We start from the raw sequence: 21,691 nt of genomic DNA, 5'->3' as shown, positions 1-21,691 counted from the left end.
AGGTCTTTTCTTGCTAGAATTCACATAGCGATAGCTTGAAGGACTGGCTTTTGGCCACCTACATAACATTTAACTTTTGCCTTCAGTATGAATATATACTCTCTCTCAAGGAAGGTAGTAATCTACCTAGCACAAAATTCTTAAGGTGGAAGGACAACCAGCATGATAAAATTCAAAGAACTGTGCGCTATCAAAGAGGATGACATGGCGAAGGTGTCCAAACTTTGGTAGAGGAGAAGAGATGAGGTGGAATAGTCTAAGGGTGATGGCATCAAATGCAAAAGAAGAGTCTTAGGGTGAGGTCAGACAGGCGGCGTCGGACAGCTTCACGGACTTCAGCCGAACGAGAGGCACAGACGACCTCTACACACCTGCACATGGCAGAGGCCTCTACTACTAGTGTAAGATAATAAATAAAGTAGAAACGAGGCTTTATACCATAAGGCTGTTCTGTCCAACTCAATTTTGCAAATTCAACATTTTGTCAAGGACCCAAAGATCAACGGTACAGCCTGACCTTAGTATAAAAGATTGCGATATTGACCTTTACAGCCTTTTGAGATGAGTTTCAGCATCCTTTAGTAAGTACAACCCTATACTGTCAAACAAGCTCAATGTTATCACACAAAACTAAATGCTAAATGAGGGCTACATGCTTTGAGATTTTATGTACTACAGGTTTCTGAAAGTGAGTACTACAGGTTTCTGAAAGCGATTACAATTCTATTTCTCCCCCAATCACTTGGAATTCAATCTTCAAGAGCTCATTCTGTCATGACAAAATGAGCACACTCTAGGTAAAGAGAACAAACTTTGATATTACATGTCGGTAAACTTTGGACTCTGTAAACGACAAATTTATCAATGCAGCTTCACATCATCAATCTACGAAATCAATCTCCCAATAAAATAGCAGTCATGTATGAACAGGTTTGGAAACCTTCCATTTCCAGCTCTCCTTTACTACATGTAGCATACACTTGCTTAGATAAGAGGTTACAGATATGAAAGTAACAGATTCTGGAATATCTAAAACTCCATTTGAGAGGAGTTCATCACAACAAAAATCAAATCAGTAAAAAATACACTTTTAAGAGAATAATTTCATGCCAAAGCTTCAATTTCGGCTCGTTCATCCCTAGATAGACTGCATCAACATACCAAAAAATATGTGCTCTTCAGCTTCCTAATAAACGTTTGTCCTCAGTAGTGGACAAGCCTAAAAAAACATCTATCAAAAGGAGCTCATCTTTTGCACCGTAGAGGAGAGATGCTTACCAACAAATTGTTGCTTTAAAGAAGCCCAGCATGGCTTGTGTGCTTGAGAAATGAATTAAACTGACAGCCATTAGATCTCCTCTACTGTTGCCATCTCTAAGGGTGCTGCTTCAATTACAGGAGGAATAGCATCGACTTTGTAGCGGAGGGACTGACAGAAAATTTAACAATGATGAGAACACTTCAAAATGCTCACGTGCAATACAACCTAACTTACTGCTTCAGTCCTACATTTCCAGTACACACAGCCTTTGCACCTTGCGATAGAAAGTCGAATATGTATTATCCCAAATTAGCTTGTAAGAGCCCACAGAAGGTGAATAAAAATTCCCCTGGTACAAACATACGCCATAAATTTCAAGCTGCTATGTAATGTCTAAGATCATGTTTGCACAGACTAATGGGTGAAAAAAAGGTTTCCCGGGTACATACATATGCCATAAATATCAAGCTGCTATGAAATATGTCTAAGATTTCATGTTTGCACAGACTAACTGGAGAACTCGGGATCCAAAATCTTTCAAAACAGGACATAACTATCAGTTCCAGTTAAAGCAAACCCTTACCTGATTGGACTCATAGCGTTGGTATGGAAGCATGGCCTGCACTCCATGGTACATCGACAGTAGTCAGCAACTGAACAAATTACTCTATAGCTTCACTGGTTTGTTTGAGGGGATTTTTCAGACAGCAATTGAAACGTATCATGACTTCAATTTGATGGAAGCAAAAAATTCAATAAGACTTGCAACCACACAAGCACAATCATGGAATAAAAAAGGCATCACCTGTGTGTTTCGAAGAGGGAAACCCAGTTTGTGACCTTGTTGACAGCACTTTATTGACAGATTTCAAGAAAGAAATATGCAATATCTCACCATGCAACTCCAAGAACAGCACATCCCTCTCACATATCAACATGCACCTCAAGGCTGGATGGATAAATTGAAACCAAAGCAAGCGGGCAAATCAAAGCAGAGAAAAAGAGCTTAAGTAACATCGTCAAAGTCTCTTGGAGATCTCTGGAAAGTTGTGAGCTTGATCTCACAAAAAGTATAAAGACATGTAACCATGAAAATGCATGAGCAGAAACAGAGGGCTGCGTTATCCCTGGAGATCAGAGTGGCAGGTAGCTTGTGGTCTTGGGCAATATGAATGTGTGCACACATTCTCAACCTGTGGTTTACAGTTGATTCATCCAGCCTGATGTGGCAGAGCTTTGATGCACATGACATTGTTTGGAGTGGGTCATTTCACGAAAAGTAACGTTATAGCTTCGCAATCAGCTTGGCTATCTGTAGAGGAATTATTTAGCATGTATGGTTTGCCAAAGAGCATTCTTAGTTATTGGGGATACGAAATCCACTGGTCACTTCTGGCAAGAGGTCTTTAAAATGGTGACCACTCTTAAGTTTGATAGTAGAGAGACAGAGAGACTTGAACGAGTAAATGTCACCTTGTGGATTGATGTTATATATCAAACCATCCTTTTTTAAAGGTTTCTCTGCATTCAAGGATATTCTATTTTTGAGAGTTTGAAAATACAATTTCTCCTCCATGCTCATCTCAAACCACATGGATATGAGTTCAGGGCAGTGCTCTTTTTAAAAATCATAGTACAATGGGCCATTCAAAATCATTAAATTGATTAATGAGGAATTGCCACCATCATATCAATCTCAAAACCAAACTGAAATGCAACAATGATTGCAACGATATCTTGACCATTGAGCCATGAATTTGCTTACCCGGTAGGCTTCGCATGCCGTGGTGCATATGGTCTCATCGGCCCATTGTTGTTGAAAACATCAGCCGGCAAGCAAAACTTCAGCTGAACCCCCCAATCGCTCAAGACTTCGATCAACGAACGGATTGACTACCAAAAGGTTGCAAACGATTATTCTATATCCCAAGTGTCGTTCACCTTCCGTAACGAAACTGAATTTTGTATCACCTTCCAGTGAAATGTATAATAAGTCCACCAACCAACAAGAGCCAGATCACTAAGGGAGAAAATTGATGCTAATATGCAACAGTACGGGGCTGCTTATAAGGATATAGCACATCTCATTGGCCTAGAATGGAGTGAGCCAAATGCACTAAGCACACTGGTGGCCATGTCATTGACTACCTACTCCCAAAAAGCAGCATATTGAACGTCCATGGTTTCTCTTTTGTCCCCCTTATGCCGTAGTGTCACCAAGTGCAAGAGGTACCGCAACATAGAGCAAAACCACGAAAGACAACCAAGGCTCAAGATGGATTTCTACGTATGCAAATATGTGTTGAGGGAAGATTATTATCCTCTAACCAAGCTGTCACGGGAACTCTCTTTACATGCGGGCTGCTTTTAAGAATGCTTTGCTGTTTTCTGACAGTCACATACAAAGTTGACAACATTGCACAAGATGCGGTTTGATGCTGAATGCCAACAAGTATGAAAGAAGGTAATAGATATAGATTGCATTTGGGATCAAGAAAAACCATGAGTTTATTTCAGGTGATATACACCTTCAAATCGTCATGGAAAAGAGTGTAGGATTTCAGGTGATATACACCTTCAAATCGTCATGGAAAAGAGTGTAGGATTTATGCACATAAACGTGTTAGGGGGTTAGGATATAAGTGCACGGCAACACACTCTTGTGTGTAGCTTAGTATTAGCACATGGTGTGTTATTAAATAAGTATGTTGTGGCCACACATGGCACAAAAAGTCAACATATGACTTATCTTGTATATACGTGTGATGAAAAATGTAATAGATAACTCTCTTACACGTTTTCCAACACACAAGCTCTACTTCTCTCTCTGGGCCCATTTCTCTTCACTCTGCATACAACCCTAATCTGCAGAAAACCCTAGTTTCAGCCTGTGAGGTACCAACATTTGGTATCAAAGCCCGAATTAATCCCATACACGTGCGAGCACGCACCCATCCGTACACCGTGTACCTGTTTGTACACCTACCGTACATCCCATCTATACACACGTGCTACAGTATAGGTCCCCTGTGCTGCTGTACCTGCATCTGCACATCTGTACGTTCTCAGTACAGTTCTCAACCATCCGTACCTTCTATCAGGGCCATCCGTACCTACAAGTACCGTACCTGCTGCACCCGCCCACGTGCACTGTACCAGCTGTAGCTGTAACATTAAAGTTTCTCTGTACTCAAAATTTTGGGGATTTTCTCAAAATTGAGCTTAAAATTGAACTTTTTTAAATCAAAATTGAAGTTTTCTTCAATAAATAAGTACCTGCACTTCCAAAAACTTGGGGGTTGAAGGTCTACATCAAAATTGGAGAGCAAGTACTCAGTAAAATTAGGGCTCTCTGCTACAACTTCCATTTTTGCAATTTCAGAGACATTTGGCTCAAATCTACTAACATTTTCACGCATTTAGTATACTTTGCATTGTGTATTTTATTTGTAGGCATTGGATGCAGTGAACTCGCTACAGCGATAAGAAAAACTGCATCTTGTGGGATGGCGTAGGGTGCACTTGTTGTGCATTTTGGAACAGACTGCATTCCTGTAATTGCCTTCAATGGCTACTTGTGTGCATCATGGCTCAGCAACTAGGTGACGTATGTCCACCTCAGGACATCAGTGTGTGCGAACACAGGGCTGGCCATAATTTATAAGTGAGTTTTGGTCGCCCAAAACTTCATAAAGTGTGTACACACTCACTTATAAATTAATGCTAGATTCTAAGGCTAGGTTTAGAGTCAAGATGAACAAAAGGGGAAGGTTGCACTTCTCCCCCGGCTGGCCGTTCTAGGAGAAGGAGGCTATCTCATACAATGGAGGGAGGGGGAATAACCACACAGGTGGTTTGTAATGCCAAGTGGGCTCGCCACCACTATCTGTAAGAAAGGTGCGAGGAAGCCGCAACGACGACCTTCTAAAGCATCTCTTTGCGCAGTCAGATTTTGCCCTTTTGATGATAGACAAGAAAAGGCAAGGCATATGTGGGCTAATATGCGCACAAGGAGGAGAAAAGCAGTGCATAGCTTGTAGAAGGCGGCCAGATCTCAGACAGTGGGTAGAGCACGTGGGTGTGTCTGAGGCTTTTGCTCATGGCCCAGCTGCCTATGCAAGGCAGCTAGGCCAGCCGGGGGCATCCTGTTATGGGATGAGCCAGAAAGGCTTTTTGGGCGGCGGCGATGGCGGCGGCAACACCACCACCACCATCACCACCAGTAGCAATGGTGGTGGTGGTGGTCACTCGTGGTAGTAGTAGTAGCAGTAGTAGTGAGCTTAGAATTGAATGTGTTTGGTGGTGGTGGTGGTGGTAGTGTAGTAGTAGTAGTGGTGGTAGTCATAGTAACATGGGACACGGAACGGGAACCGGGGACGGGGACAGGGATTCCTGGGAACCGGGACGGGGAACGGAGGACGGCATGGGACGGCATACAAAATATGCAATTTTAAGTAAGCACTCATTTAAGAAACTTCACAATACTAAAACAAAGTCACTTTACACTTCCAAAGCATCAATATTAAGTCATACTAGCAAAAAAATGGGTGTTACAAAAAAGGAGATCGGACCCAGTCGCCAAAGGCTAAAGCAAAAGACAAGGGCAAAGGCCTAGGCCCTAACCACGTAAGTGGCAAACAAAAAAGAGACTATCACTAGAGTAGTACATATGCCAAAAAGCCTCAAGGGGACTGCAATGCCTGCAGGCTCCATAGAGATGTCCTCCACTTGCTCCTCCAACTCTTCATCATCTTGAGACATCTCCCACTCGGTAAATGCATTAGCCTTTGCAGTTGCACTCTTGCAAAGCATTCGCAAGTTTGCACTCACAAAGACTAGATCATTTGCCCGTTCCACCCCAAGATGGTTCCTCTTCTTTGAAGCAATGAGACTGCATGAGCTCCAAAGTTGCTCTAGACAAGAGAAACTCACTGCCTGGTTGAGAATGCGGATGGCTAGATGCTAAAGCTCAGGTCCATCCGAACCAAAATCTTCCCACCAAAATCTTCCCACCACAAAGCAGCCCCAACTTTGAAGCGATCATCCTGTGCATCCATGTCTCCATAAGAGCCCTGAAAGCTCCTACACCTCGACAATTGGTCACGGATCTTTGCCTAACATTTGGGTCAGGCACAAGTCGAGTCAAGACAAGTCTCCATAGCTTGCTCACCTCTGCGTCACTTTCTTGCCCTTTACCCTGAAACTCAAGGTCCACCACATAGGCTGCTGCACGGAAAGGAGAGGAGTAGGAGTTCCACCTACGCACACATAGGGCACGGATCTCCTCGTACCTGTCCTCATCTGGCTCCAAATCCCTCAGCTTCTCTATCATGCTGTCCATAGCCTCATATACCTTGCCGATGCATGGCTTCATACCATCCACAAGCCTCATCAAGTGGACAATAGGTTGAACCATAGCATCAATGCACTTCACTTTTTCCCAAAAATCAGGGCTCTCTGCTTTTTCCTTGCATAGAGCTCCTGTCTCCAATGGTGAAGAAGTGAACTCGTCACTAATGAACAAGTGTCGCAATGCACCACTACACTCTTTCAATCGAAGGAGCATTAAGAAGTTGTAGGCAAACCTCGTATATGAGTATTTGAGGAGCTAACGGCTAGATTTTTTGGAGAATTCATGGTGTAGGAACTGATGGTTTGTGACAAATGTCACTATTTGGCTGCCCACTCGGATGATAGGCCGGATCCATGGCAAGTCCCCAATATCCTTCAAGAGATTATTTAAGCAATGTGCCATGCAAAATGACACGGTGATGTTGGGGTACATGCTCTCAATGATCGCTCCCGCTGCCCTGTTTGAAGCCTCCCCATCAGCAACAAAGCCCACAACTAGGTCTGGGCCAATGATCTCTATGCCACTAGTCCACTGTGTTGCTAGCACATCAGCACTCTTCCCGGTCCTAGAAGCATCATGTGAGGCGATGAAGTACATCTCACCGCGGGAATATGCGACAAGGCCATGGATGGACCTCTTCCGCGTATCACTCCATCCATCGGCTATCAGGGACACTCCATTCCTTGCCCATTGTCGCTTCGTGTTTTCTGTTGCTTGCTCCACAAGCCTCTTCTCCTTCTCTAGCAATGTGGTGCGCAAGGACTCCGATGATGGGGGCGTATAGTTTGGACCATACTCCCCTATCTTCTTCACCATGACCTTGAAGTAGTCCGATATATCCACAAAAAATGAATAATTTAATAGCCGATCAACTTCAGAGTTCAAAGTTCAAAGTTAAAGTAACTTGTAAGAGGAACATTGTAAAATGATAGATCTTAAGCTAGACATCTTAATTCTTGATTACCTGGCAGCATGGAAAACAATGTGGTCATGAAAGAAGAAGCGGGCTATGGCCGTATCGGCCATATCCACCTCTTCCTTCTTCTTGGGGTCCCAACTACCCTCAAGAGTACTTTGCCGGCGTGAGAGTGTGGATGAAGTCGGCATGGAGAAGGATGGTGTTGCGGCCCGTTCTTGTGGGGCGGGTCATGGTGCCAATGAAGTGGATGCACATGGAGATGCCGAACCTTGGGATGGCCTCACTGATCCACGGCCACATGTGGCACTCTCCTCCTTGAAAGCAAGGCCTCATGTGCGGCAACACGTTCAAGAAGCCTCCTTCTCGTCTCCGGTGTGACCTGATCACAAAATCGGACCTCATGGCCGGGCTCATGCAAGAGGTGAGCTCTCACTTTATCCGCCCCACCCGTTCGCCTATATGGACATAGATTGCAGGACCATGGGCGAGAGCCTCCTCCACTTCCGGGATGATCGGAGTTGACCTCTTCCCCCCAAGACCAACCTTCGGTCCTCCTTCCTCTATTCGTATTGGCGCCGCCGGAACGACGTGCGGGGGATGGTCGCGATGAAGATGCCATGGAGGCAAGTGCCAAGGAGGCTTGAGCAATGGAGGTGAGTGTAGGAGAGAGATGTAGGAGAGGCTACAGCAAGAGGAGGCGAGACCGTGAGTGTAGGAGAGAAATGTAGGAGAGGCTTGAACCTTGAGCAATGGAGGTGAGAGTAAGAGAGAGATGTAGGAGAGGCTAAAGCAAGAGGAAGTGAGACTGTGAGTGTAGGAGAGAGATGTAGGAGAGGCTTGTCACTTGAGCCTTGAGCAATGGAGGTGAGACTCGAGAGTAGGAGAGGCTTGCCAATGGAGAGGTTAGAGCAAGAGGTGAGTGTAGGAGAGCAACAAGACTACAAGTGAACTTGAAATTACAACTTACCCAAGGTCCCAATGCCACTTGAGCCTTGAAAGTTGAGGGTTGAGGAGAGCTAGAGCCTTGGCGGGTTGCGCAATGCTCACTTGAGTCTTGAGCCTTGAAAGTTGAGGAGTGTTGAGCCAAATTGCCAATGAGCTTTCCACTTGAGCCTTGAAAGTTGAGGAGCGTTGAGGCTTGAGCTTGAGCCAGGAGCCTTGCAAGTCGCTTGAGCCTTGCCAATGGGGGCTCTTCTTATAGCCATGGGCCAAGTGGGGAGGGCTGCTCAACGTCTAGGCGCCCAACGGCTACAAGGCGCAACAGCACACAGCGCAACGGTCCGCTGACCGTCCCGTCCAGCTCCGTCCCACACAAACCGCTGTCTCCTTGTTGCAGCGTGGGCTCACACGTCCCCTGGCCGTCCCCTGTCCGGTTCCATTCCCGCGCGTTATGGGTCGGCGTTCCCCCGTCCCAAGGGTCCGTCCCCCACGTCCCCTGTGACTATGGTGGTAGTAGCAGCAGTAGTAGTGGTAATAGTAGTGGTACTCGTGGTAGTAGTGGTAGTAGTAGTGGTGGTAGCAGGGGTAGTAGTCATAGTAGTGGTGGTGGTGGTGGTGGTGGTGGTGGTGATAAGTGGTGGTGGTGGTGGTGGTGGTAATAGTGGTAGTGGTGGTGGTAGTGGTATGAACTTGGAATTGATTGATTCTGGAGCAGATCAAGCTAATTATGTACTATGTGTGATTTTCGTCATATCATATCCTTTACGGTTCTTAATTGTTTTGGTGTCATTTGTCCTTAGGAGATGCAACTTAGAAAGCTTAGTATATGAGTAGGCATCTTGATCCAATGTTTGTCATTAAGGACGATGATTCATAAAAGGGGGTCAGAATGTTACGACCCCAATAATTGAAGTGCTAGAAAGCGTGCAATCCAGCGACATGTCACCGATTTAAGTGTACGATTGTTATGCCTAGGGACTCACTGATATGTAGCTGAGAACACCATATGGACACAAGGGACAGGGGACGTTTGAGTAAGGTATGGCCGGTCAAGTGCACACACTACACTCCGAGGCCACTATAATATATATATATATATATATATATATATGGATGGGTGATTAAAAAATGCCATGCAAGAATTTCTTACTTTTCTGAGAGCTCTTCATTTTCAGAGGCGGCCACACCTAGGGTTAGAGTTTTGGGCCCTCATACGAAATGGTCCTGGAACCCTGAGATACTGGTAATTGCTTGATTAAAAAGTGTGATTGCAGTGATATAGCTTAGAGTGAGTCTCCTTTGACTTTTGAGAAACTTCATCGTGAAAAAGGTCTTCCTCGATAAAAGGTGAAATCTTTACAACCTGAAAACAATAAGCTCATCAACCAAGGCTTGGCATTTCCAAAACCAAGGAGAAGCAGAGTGAAGAAATCAACAAGGAAGCTCGCCTACAAAGAAAAATTTGTAGAGCTCGCGAGGACAATGAGCATGGATCGCTACAAAGAAAACTTTGTAGAGATCGCAAAATTTTATTTGCAAGATGGACATCCTCAGGACTCAGCTGCTGCTGATCGAAAAATTGCAATTGTAATGGTATGGCTTGAAGTGGACAAGTTCTTTTTAATCTTCCCGTAGTAGGCAATGCTGCTGAGGAAGCACCTCGTGGGGTTTTGAACCCACGACCTCCTGCTCCTAGACAAACACCTTTACCACTTGAGCTATCACATAATTGGCAAGTCTCCTTTGACTTATGAGGAGCTTTGGCGTGTGAATGTTCTTCTCCAAGAGGTGGAAGCTTTAAGAGCTAAAAACAATTGGCTCATCAACTAAGGCTTGACATGACCAGAAAAGCAGAAGTTATTTGAGAAAACCAAGAAGAAAGCTCGCTAGAAAGAGAAATTTCTAGATCCTGCTGGCAGGATAATGATTGCGAACTTTATTTGCAGGATGAATTACATCCTCAAGCACTTGCTTCTCCTGAATTACTTCCACGTATTGCTGCTAAAACACAGAGTGTGGAGTGAGTCTCCTTTGTTTATCAATCACCAAGATTGCAGTAAAAGCGATTCCGATCACCATCCAAGAAACCTTGATCACCCGAACCTTGCCGACACCATCATGACTTTACGGGTCACTGCACGGAATCCGTGAGGCATTGAAATTAAGTGGTGGACATTCACAAGTGACAAAAGTAGCAAGAATGTCGTCCTGGTGATACATCCGTCAAAAAGTGTGATACTAGAAAAACATTATCTTTTATGAGCAAACTTGAAATCACTTTTAAGAATGAGCCTTTTTTGATGACTCCCTAGTGTGTTGTGTTTCTATGTATTTCCTATATTTACTATATTCTTCTTTCAATAGGTGGATGCCAAACACTTAGGAAAACAAAGAAGCGAAGAGATGGGAAGAATTCAAGAAGCAATTCTTTAAACAGAAAACATAACAATAATTATGTATTCATATTTATCTCGGCTTGTGGCAAGGCTTTTTGTGAGGCTCCTTGTGTGTGCAAACTCCTTGTTCCAATTGGAACATAGCTAAGATCTTTACTAACATACTTCAAAAGTCCTTCTGGATGCCAGTTTTGGGAAAACAGGCTAACACATGTCATATAAGATTTGAATCAATAATAACAAAATTAATGCAGCATATCTTGAGTCAAACACAAACTTAATCCCATGAATCCACAACTCATTGACAAGCTGAGCCATTATACCACTTTCGTTCCTCCTCCATCGATGTAATCAACTGCAAATCCAACATCCTGCACTCATGGTTGAAATTAATATGTCAAATCAAGGAATACACAAACCCACCCCCCACCCCCCCTCTCCTCTCTCTCTCTCTCTCTCTCTCACACACACACACACACACACCCACCCACCCACCCACCCACCCATAGACACATCTGCCATCAGGAGGCTTATAGAGTCATGTTTAATATTTCAGTTTTCATGTTCTTTTTTAGTTTTTCCATGGCACTGTATACCCATGGTATCATTGTACTATTCATGGTTTCATAGGCCTTTCGTGTCTTTTGTAGACGTCTCTCTCTCTCGATTGCCTTGCTCATGGCGTGAAGCTGCGCAGCGCCCCCCCATCCCAAGCCCCCTTCCTCTGTTCGTGCTGCGCACTGGTAGCCCTTTGCCGCACTGCACCCCTGCTGCTTCCCCTCCGCCTCCCTTGATCGCCCGCGCTGCCCTGTGTGTCGTGCTGCGCCTGTTCGTACAGTCGTGCTGCTCTGTGCGCTGCACTGCCTTGCACCTGTGCGCTCTCCGTCTGCCTTGCTCATGATGTGAAGCTGTGCAGCCCCCCCCCTTCCCCCTCCTCTGTTCGCGCTGCGCACTGGTGGCACTTTGCCGCGCTGCACCCCTGCTGCTTCCCCTCCGCCTTCCTTGATCTGCGAGCTGCTCTGTGCTCTGCTTTCCCACCCGTCCTTGCTCAGGCCCCCAAGGCAGCAACCAGGGGGAAATAGCACAATGAACCTACAGGAGCTGGAGGCATACATCAAGACAGTGGAGGACAACACCAAGAAATTACTGGGCGAACAAAAGAAGGTGCTGGACAGGGTTCTGAACCAACATGAAAAACAGTTGGAAGGCCTCCACAAGGAGATTCAGGGAAAGAACAACAGGATTGAAGAACTGACAGCCCAAGTGAACCACCAGGAAGAGGTGATTCAGATGTTGAAAGAGACCCAGCTGCAACAAACAGGAATGCCAGAAGCTGCCCCAATGATAGGGGAACTCCGGGCAGAAATGGAAGCCCTAAAGGCTACGGTCAAGGACCATACAGTGGAGGAAGGGAACTGAATATTCAGGAGGGTTTAAGAACTGACTTGCAGCAGTTGAAAGCTGCGAGTGATAAGCTGTGGGAAGAACTGCAGACCAAGAAAGATTGGGTGGAGGTGTTGAAGAAGCACAAACCCCCGCAGAGCATCATACATGAGACTCTCGAGGAGGAGAAACGCAGGAAGGATAGGGCCCTCCATGTGCGAGTATGGGGGCTACAGGCGGGGGCTTCCCCAAAGGTGGATGCCATGACACTTTGCCAAATGCTAGGAGTGGATGGGACCGCCCCCCCCCTTTGCAGATACATGGAGGATAGGAAAGGATATGACATGAGAGCGACCCCTAAACATTAGATTCCCTGATGCCACCAGCAGACAGGCCTTCTTAGACAGGCGGGCTGCCCGAAAACATCGCCCTCCCACACCTCACCTGCCCAGACACATGGCACTCCTATACACACTCCCTCTATCATATACCCCATCAGCCACCCCTACCCCCACCACCAGACCCCCGCCCCACTACCTCCACCTTCTTCACAAAGGGCATGGTCCTCAAGGCCATTCGTAGACTACGCAATGGGCGAGCCCAAGATCACGAGGGACTCATTGCCGAGTACATCTCGCATGCCGCCCCTACTAGCCTACATGTTCAATAGAGCCCTTTGTGAAGGATTTCCACCCTCTTGGTCCACCAACACCATCACCCCCATCCTCAAAGCTGGAGATCCACTTGATCGTAATAACTACCAGGACGATCATGATTGGCCACACATTGGCCAAACTCTATGGATCAGTGCTAGAGGCGGAGCTCAGTTCATTTGCAGAGAGCCAGAGATGCAGAGCCTCCCTTGACCACATCTTCACCCTCCGTGCCATCATCGAGGAGGGTAGAGCATGACACTCGAGGATTAACTGCTGCTGCTTTGTGGATTTCCGCAAAGCTTTTGATACTGTACCCCGAGCCCGCCTCTTACACCGTCTACAGGAGATCGGAGTCCCATCTGACATGGTTTGGAGCATCATCGCCCTCTATGGGTGCGTCACTATAGACGAGTGAGAGCCCCAGGAGGTACATCACAGGAGATTTCCAACACTATTGGGGTGAAACAGGGCTGCCCTCTATCACCCACTCTTTTCAGCCTCTACGTTGATGAGATCTCGAGCTTCATTGATGTATTAGGCGGGGCTGGTCCCACATTGGCAGGCATATTGATCCCCATACTATATGCAGATGACATCGTCCTCCTCTCAAACTCAGCCGAAGGGCTTCAGAGACAGTTGGATGCCTTACATGATTTTTGCACTCAGCGGGACCTCTCTGTTAACCTTGGTAAAACCAAGGTAATGGTCTTCAATACCTCTCGCTCCGTCAGATCCAGATTGAGCTTCACATATAGAGGGGATCCTGTGGAGATTGTCTCATCCTATGTCTACCTTGGTGTCACTTTCAGTGGCCCATGCTTTACCATGCTTCCCGCAGCACATGGCAGAGTGGTGGGGATATGCAACCTTGAGTTTATTTGAGCAGCAGTGCTTCCAGGCACATTTCCAGGAGCCCAAGACGAAGGGCTCGCTTTTTGACACCCTCGTCACACCAGCCTTGATGTATGGAGCAGCTTTCTGGGGGCCAGATTTATCCGATGAGGATTGGCAGCGAGTTGAGAGGCCCCAGGTCATGATGTTCTCCTGTATGATCCGTAGCAAACCATCAGTCCCACACCAGATTATCCAAGCAGAGTTTGCTGCAGCCCCAATGGTAAGTGGAGGCACTCTTCCAGGCAGTCACATACCTCCATCGCATCAGTCACATGGATCCCCACAGGTACCCAAGGCTTGCCTTGGAGTCCTCCAGACAGCTAGCACTTGAGGGGCATTCTCTCAGTATATGGGCTCCGCATGGACCACCTACACCCCCTTCAGTACAATTTGGACTTCCCTTTTTTCCGGCTGTCTCACGAGGATACCAACCGGGTTATCCGATCAGATCTTCTTAGCCTCTACACACATTGCACATGGATCACACCCCTGGAGCTCCCCACAAAGATGCACTTTTACAAAGACCACTTCCTCACACTCACTGAGGATGGATTCATCCAGCAGCCGGGCTACTTGAGTGTTCACATGTCCCATGCCATGCAGATTGCGATTGGCCAGATACGGGTTTCTTCCCACCGCCTCAGAGTGGAGACACGTAGAGCTGAGCGCATCTTCAGAGCCGGGAAGCTCGTACGGACACCCAGAGAGGAGAGGATCTGCTGACTATGCCACACAGAAGTTGAGACGGAGAAGCATTACATATACCGCTGCCCAGTATACTATGAGATCCGCGGGCGGTTTCACTGTCTATGTCGTGAGGGATTCGGTCCTCTCCATGATCATTGACTTCCAAGACCAGTGTTGCCTGGGCCTCTTCCTGCTTGAGCTCCGCAGACACAGGGACACCTTCTTGAGACACAGGCCCCAACCACCTCACCCCCTCCCTCGACAGCCAACCATCACCAATTTCTTCCGGACCCAGGAGGTGGAGGATACCGACACAGTGGATCTTGTGGACCCTTCACGAGCTACTCCGAACCTACCTCGCCCGAGAGGAGTTACCTCAGACCGAGCCTCTGCACTCCAGCGTGCCCAACGCCCTCGACCCCCCCCCCCGTCGGCCACGATCACCTCATCGGATCCAGATCCAGGACATGCTCCACCGCCATCGAGCTACCTTTCCACATGACATAGCTGAGGGAGACCTCTCGGCCATACTTGTCACCCCATGCTTGACATTGTGGAGAGTGGTATACCATCTACTCGGAGCTCAGGTTGCTCCCATGTTTTTATGTTCTCAGTATTCCATGACGAGTTTCCATGGACAGTTTTGTATCACCCCAGTGAGATAGCTATATTTATGTTTTCATTCTGTTTTATTTTCCATTCCATGATGAGATATGCCATGGACATTATTGTATCACTTTGGTCCCATAGGCCCATTGGGTCTTTAGAAGACGCTTAATATATCTTTCTTTCTTTCTCTCGCGCGGTCTCTCTCAATCCTAGGAGATCACCTCTTGAGACTCTTGGAGGATGGATTCTTTGAGATCCCGGGATACATACAGATACACACGTCACATGCTATGCGTATCATGATCGGCCAGCTTAGGGTATCCTCCCCATAGTCACAGGGGACGTGGGGGACGGACCCCTGGGACGGGGGAACACCGTCCCATAACGCGTGGGAACGGAAGCAGACAGGGGACGGCGATTCCGGGACAACGGGACGGCGGTTAGTGTGGGACGGAGCTGGACGGGACGGTCAGCGGACCGTTGCGCAGTGTTCCGTTGCGCCTTGTAGCCATTGGGCGCCTAGCCGTTGAGCAGCCCTCCCCACTTGGCCCATGGCTATAAGAAGAGGCCCCATTGGCAAGGCTCAAGCAAGGCTCAAGCAACTTGCAAGGCTCCTGGCTCAAGCTCAAGCCTCAACGCTCCTCAACTTTCAAGGCTCAAGTGGAAAGCTCATTGGCAATTTGGCTCAACACTCCTCAACTTTCAAGGCTCAAGACTCAAGTGGGCATTGGGCAACCTGGCAAGGCTCTAGCTCTCCTAAACCCTCAACTTTCAAGGCTCAAGTGGCATTGGGACCTTGGGTAAGTTGTAATTTCAAGTTCACTTGTAGTCTTGTTGCTCTCCTACACTCACCTCTTGCTCTAACCTCTCCATTGGCAAGCCTCTCCTACATCTCTCTCCTACTCTCGAGTCTCACCTCCATTGCTCAAGGCTCAAGTGACAAGCCTCTCCTACATCTCTCTCCTACACTCACGGCCTCACCTCCTCTTGCTTTAGCCTCTCCTACATCTCTCTCCTACACTCACGGTCTCACCTCCTCTTGCTTTAGCCTCTCCTACATCTCTCTCCTACACTCACCTCCATTGCTCAAGCCTCCTTGGCACTTGCCTCCATGGCATCTTCATCGCGACCATCCCCCGCACGTCGTTCCGGCGGCGCCAATACGAATAGAGGAAGGAGGACTGAAGGTTGGTCTTGGTGGGAAGAGGTCGACTCCGATCATCCCGGAAGTGGAGGAGGCTCTCGCCCATGGTCCTGCAAGCTATGTCCATATAGGCGAACGGGTGGGGCGGATAAAGTGAGAGCTCACCTCTTGCATGAGCCCGGTTATAAGGTCCGATTTTGTGATCAGGTCACACCGGAGACAAGGAGGAGGCTTCTTGAACGTGTTGCCGCACATGAGGCCTTGCTTTCAAGGAGGAGAGTGCCACATGTGGCCGTGGATCCCGCAACACTAGTGAGGCCATCCCAAGGTTCGGCATCCCCATGTGCATCCACTTCATCAGCACCCGCGGGCGCATCACCCGCCCCACAAGAACGGGCCGCAACACCATCCTTCTCCATGCCGACCACCGCATGCACACACTCACGCCGGCAAAGTACTCTTGAGGGTAGTTGGGACCCCAACAAGAAGGAAGAGGTGGATACGGCCATAGCCCGCTTCTTCTTTCATGACCACATTGCTTTCCATGCTGCCAGGTAATCAAGAATTAAGATGTCTAGCTTAAGATCTATCATTTTACAATGTTCCTCTTACAAGTTACTTGAACTTTGAACTTTGAACTTTGAAGTTGATCGGCTATTAAATTATTCATTTTTTGTGGATAGATCGGACTACTTCAAGGTCATGGTGAAGAAGATAGGGGAGTATGGTCCAAACTTTATGCCCCCATCATTGGAGTCCTTGCACACCACATTGCTAGAGAAGGAGAAGAGGCTTGTGGAGCAAGCAACAGGAAAACACGAAGCGACAATGGGCAAGGAATGGAGTGTCCCTTATAGCCGATGGATGGAGGAGTATACACGGAAGAGGTCCATCCATGGCCTTGTTGCATATTCCTGCGGTGAGATGTACTTCATCGCCTCACATGATGCTTCTGGGACCCGGAACTTGGAAGAGTACTGATGTGCTAGCAGCACAGTGGGCTAGTGGCATAGAGATCACTGGCCCAGACCTAGTTGTGGGCTTTGTTGCTGATGGGGAGGCTTCAAACAGGGCAGCCGGAGCGATCATTGAGAGCATGTACCCCAACATCACCGTGTCATTTTGCATGGCATATTGCTTTAATAATCTCTTGAAGGATATTGGGGACTTGCCATAGATCCGGCCTATAATTCAAGTGGGCAGCCAAATAGTGACATTTGTCACAAACCATCAGTTCCTACGCCATGAATTCTCCAAAAACTCTAGCCATTAGCTCCTCAAATACTCAGATACGAGGTTGCCTACAACTTCTTGATGCTCCACCGATTGAAAGAGTGTAGTGGTGCATTGAGATAGTTGTTCATTAGTGACGAGTTCACTTCTTCACCATTGGCTTCCACTGAGACAGGAGCTCTATGCAAGGAAAAATCAGAGAGCCCTGATTTTTGGGAAAAAGTGAAGTGCATTGATGCTATGGTTCAACCTTTTGTCCACTTGATGAGGCTTGTGGATGGTATGAAGCCATGCATTGGCAAGGTATATGAGGCTATGGACAACATGATAGAGAAGCTGAGGGATTTGGAGCCAGATGAGGACAGGTACGAGGAGATCCGTGCCCTATGTGTGCGTAGGTAGAACTCCTACTCCTCTCCTTTGCATGCAGCAGCCTATGTGGACGACCTTGAGTTTCAGGGTAAAGGGCAAGAAAGTGACGCAGAGGTGAGCAAGCTATGGAGACTTGTCTTGACTCGACTTGTGCGGCCTGACCCAAATGTTAGGCAGAAGATCCGTGACCAGTTGTCCAGGTATAGAAGCTTTCAGGGATCTTATGGAGACATGGATGCACAGGATGATCGCTTCAAAGTTGGGGCTGCTTTGTGGTGGGAAGATTTTAGTTATGATGGACCTGAGCTTCAGCATCTAGCCATCCGCATTCTCAGCCAGGCAGTGAGTTCCTCTTGCCTAGAGCAACTTTGGAGCTCATACAATCACATTGCATCGAAGAAGAGGAACCGTCTTGGGGTGGAATAGGCAAAATGATCTAGTCTTTGTGAGTGCAAACTTGCGAATGCTTTGCAAGAGTGCAACTGCAAAGGCTGATGCATTTACCGAGTGGGAGATGTCTCAAGATGATGAGGAGTTGGAGGAGCAAGTGGAGGACATCTCTATGGAGCCTGCAGGCATTGCAGGGACCCATGATCGTGAGGCCAGACATGCCCCTTGAGGCTTTTTGACATATGTACTACTCTAGTGATAGTCTCTTTTTTGTATGCCACTTACGTGGTTAGGGCCTAGGCCTTTGCCTTTGTCTTTTGTTTTAGCCTTTGGCGACTGGGTTCTAGGTGCCCGATCTCCTTTTTTGTAACACCCATTTTTTTGCTAGTATGACTTAATATTGATGCTTTGGAAGTGTAAAGTGACTTTGTTTTAGTATTGTTAAGTTTCTTAAATGAGTGCTTACTTAAAATTGCATATTTTGTATGCCGTCCCCCGTTCCCCGTCCCATGTTACTATGAGATTCCTCCCACTATCTTAGAGTAGAGACTGGCAAAGGTGAGGATATCCCACATGAGGAGAGGACATGCACAGTATGCACCACAGGAGCAGTAGAGGATGAGGTCCATTATATGTTCAGTTGCCCGGCTTACTACAAGATACGGGGGAGATTCCACTGCCTCTTCCGAGACGGATTCAGACCAATCACACGGGTGATACATTTTGAGGATCAGAGGTGCTTGTGCATGTACTTGATGGAGCTCAGGCGACCCAAGGATGTAGTGTTGAGGTAGCATGCTGAGAGACAGCCCCAGCTCCCGACAGGACCCCTCACAGATAGCCTTCACAGATTTCTGTGGTACACACATCCACATCGGAATCCACTGCCCACAACAATTCCTCTACTACGACATCAGAGCCCACCACCCGTACCCACGCTCAAGCTTCACGCCCCAGAGGAGTTCTTAGCGACAGAGCTCGATCCATTCTGCGAGCCAGACATCCCTGACCCAGAGCATCAGGTCCCTCCACCACATAGAGACAAGTTCGTGACGTTCTCCATCGACATAACATGCCCCATCACAGAGGCCCGACATTCACTCCACCATTAGATCGGTTCTAGCCGCAGCGGGTATCGTCATTAGCTGATCACAACATATCTCACTCTACACAGGATCATCAATTGATCACATGTACTGTGAGATGTTTTCATTTTCAGTTTTCCATGGCTCAGTATGTCCATGGTACCATTGTATTACTTTTGGTCTCATAGGCCCTTGGGGTCTCTCTCTCTCTCTCTCTCTTCGCTGCTTGCATTTCTGTCCGTCCACTTTCGCCACCCGCCCTTGCTAAGGCCCCCAAGGCAGCAACATATGTAATCCTATCTGCTGCTACTTGCCTCCCCACTTGCAGCTGGCCATCTATGGGGGCCACCAGCTGAGGAGCAAAATCAGTACTAGAAGGGGGACCCCTTCAGTCCAACATGGACAGCTCGCCAGCAACAAGGACTAGAGGTGAGAAGGAGAGGAAATACAGCTCGATTTGGGCGAGCACACAGAAGATCGGTGACCCCCATATCAAAACATGCCTAACCACCATGAAAGAAGTATACAAAATGCAGGATACGGACATTGAGCACCTACAAAAGAAGCTCGGGGAGAACAAGGATAGTGATGACCTTAGGCATGAGTTGCATGCCTCCATGCAAGAGGAGATGGATAGGTGGAAGGCAGACATGCAGCCATACATGGCAACTCAGCTAAGCGAGATGCAGGAGGAAATGGTCCAAATGTTGGACGCAAAAACCAGCAACCACACCTCACTACTCACGGAGCTGGAGGCCCAAGTCGCCACCCTTAAGAGTGGAAAACGAGACCTTGAGGGCAGGTACTCAATTCGAACAAGGAAAGATTCAACTATCCCTCAATGATGAGCTGAATACACTTAGAAAGCAAATGAAGACCCTCCAAGAACAAGAGGAGAAGAAGGCAAACCGGGCAACCACATGGGCTGAGGTGATTAAGAAGACACAGAAACAAGTGGAAGAAACAGGAAGCTGGATTGAGGTTGCCAAGAAGCAACAAAACCCACCATCATCCCCAAACATCATCAATGACACACTCGAAGAGGAGAAAAGAAGGAAGATTAGGGCATTGAATGTGAGAGTGGTGGGATGGAAGGAAGGAGCCTCGCCGAAAGAGGACGCCACAGAAAGCTGGAAATCGCTGGTACCCACTTCGTCGAGGCATGGAGGGCAGGCAAAGACACCACCAAGGAACGCGCACTCATCCTCAAGTTTGCGGGGTTGGAGGCGAGGGAAGCATTCCTTACCAAAAGGCGGGCACTAAAAGGAGAAAAGACTTACCTCGAAGACGCTCTCACACTAGCACAGGTGGCACACAGGAGGGAGTGCATGCCACGCATCTTTGGATGCACGGAAGGCAGGGAAATGGGTAGTGTACAGAGATGGGAGGGTGATCATCATCGAGCAACGTGCCCAATGACGGTGCGAGACCTATGAGACCGCTAGAGATTGCGGTTTGGAACTGCAACGGTGCCTTGAGGACAGATGCAGGTCTTTTCGAGGAGACATTTAGAGGGAGAGACTTGGTCTTATACACAGAGACTCATCAATGCCAAGGGAGTCAGCTTCCAAAGGTGAGAGGATACAGATGGGAGTCTGTTCACCGCCCACACCCACGCACAATAGGGGGGGTACTCCGGGGTCGGGAGGGGTGGCGTTATTATACAGGGAGGAGCTTCAACATGTGATACAGGTGGTCGGACAGGATGAGGCCGCACGGTTTTTGTGGGTGAGGATCCAGACAGAGAAGGCCCGAGACATCTACGTTGAGTGTGCTACTTTGCACCCTCCAATTCTAAATATTCTAGCCAGTTCATTATAAATGGCTAGCCTATGAGCCCCGCCGAGGGCTAAGATATACTCTCCATAGTCTGTGCGGTATCAATCTCCGCTCTAGATCCGTACCCACCGTATCAATCTCCTGGTACATGGGATCATCTGTCTCAAAGAAGGGTACCTGTGCACCTGCGGTGCGGGCATTGAAGTCTCCAGCCAGGAGGATGTCCCCTAGACTCGAAAACTTCATAATGTCACCATAAAGGGGCAGGTACGGGGACTCTCCATAGGTGACTGGCCTAGATCCAACTCCTTCACCTCCTACCTCTTCGGACATGGAGCTAGTACAGTGGACTATCTAATGGGATCCCTCTCTTTGATCCCACTCATTCCGGAGTTTACCATCTCTCCTCGCCCCATCGATACACTCAAGAGACTTGGATTACACCCTGTTAGCCTCTACCGCCGAAGATGCTATACTACAGAGATCAGTTTATGCGTATCTCAGCAGATGGATTCACAGAGACTTGGATACATGGATGTGTACATGCCTCAGAGTGCCCGAGTGGCGATTGGCCAGCTCAGAGTGTCATCA

The 21,691-nt window shown here is 47.7% G+C and overlaps 1 protein-coding gene across 6 annotated transcripts in view; it reads right to left on the bottom strand.

The window, feature by feature from the left end:
* Window positions 1-792: 792 nt before the first annotated feature.
* The window catches only part of LOC147613476 (retinal-binding protein), a 196,775-nt gene continuing 175,876 nt past the window's right edge, over window positions 793-21,691 (bottom strand). For 2 of the 6 annotated variants that reach the window (XM_086781411.1, XM_086781410.1), the window contains exons 12-17: window positions 11,192-11,239; window positions 3,027-3,154; window positions 1,845-1,880; window positions 1,536-1,610; window positions 1,279-1,429; window positions 793-1,147 (exon numbers count right to left, since the gene is read on the bottom strand). In XM_086781411.1, the coding sequence (XP_086637537.1) occupies window positions 1,571-1,610; window positions 1,845-1,880; window positions 3,027-3,154; window positions 11,192-11,239 (252 nt within the window). In that variant the 3' untranslated portion in view covers window positions 793-1,147; window positions 1,279-1,429; window positions 1,536-1,570. Of the gene's footprint in view, window positions 1,148-1,278; window positions 1,430-1,529; window positions 1,611-1,844; window positions 1,915-2,066; window positions 2,211-3,026; window positions 3,155-11,191; window positions 11,240-21,691 lie in introns of those variants that run through there. The other 4 variants (XM_086781412.1, XM_086781413.1, XM_086781415.1 and 1 more) reach the window with 3 other exon arrangements.

Source organism: Cibotium barometz, chromosome 43, assembly GCF_041138505.1.
Source record: "Cibotium barometz isolate CiBa-2024 chromosome 43, ASM4113850v1, whole genome shotgun sequence".
NCBI lineage: Eukaryota > Viridiplantae > Streptophyta > Polypodiopsida > Cyatheales > Cibotiaceae > Cibotium > Cibotium barometz.
The sequence above is the reverse complement of the archived record's forward strand: the minus strand, read 5'-3'. Positions and strand labels throughout refer to the sequence as shown.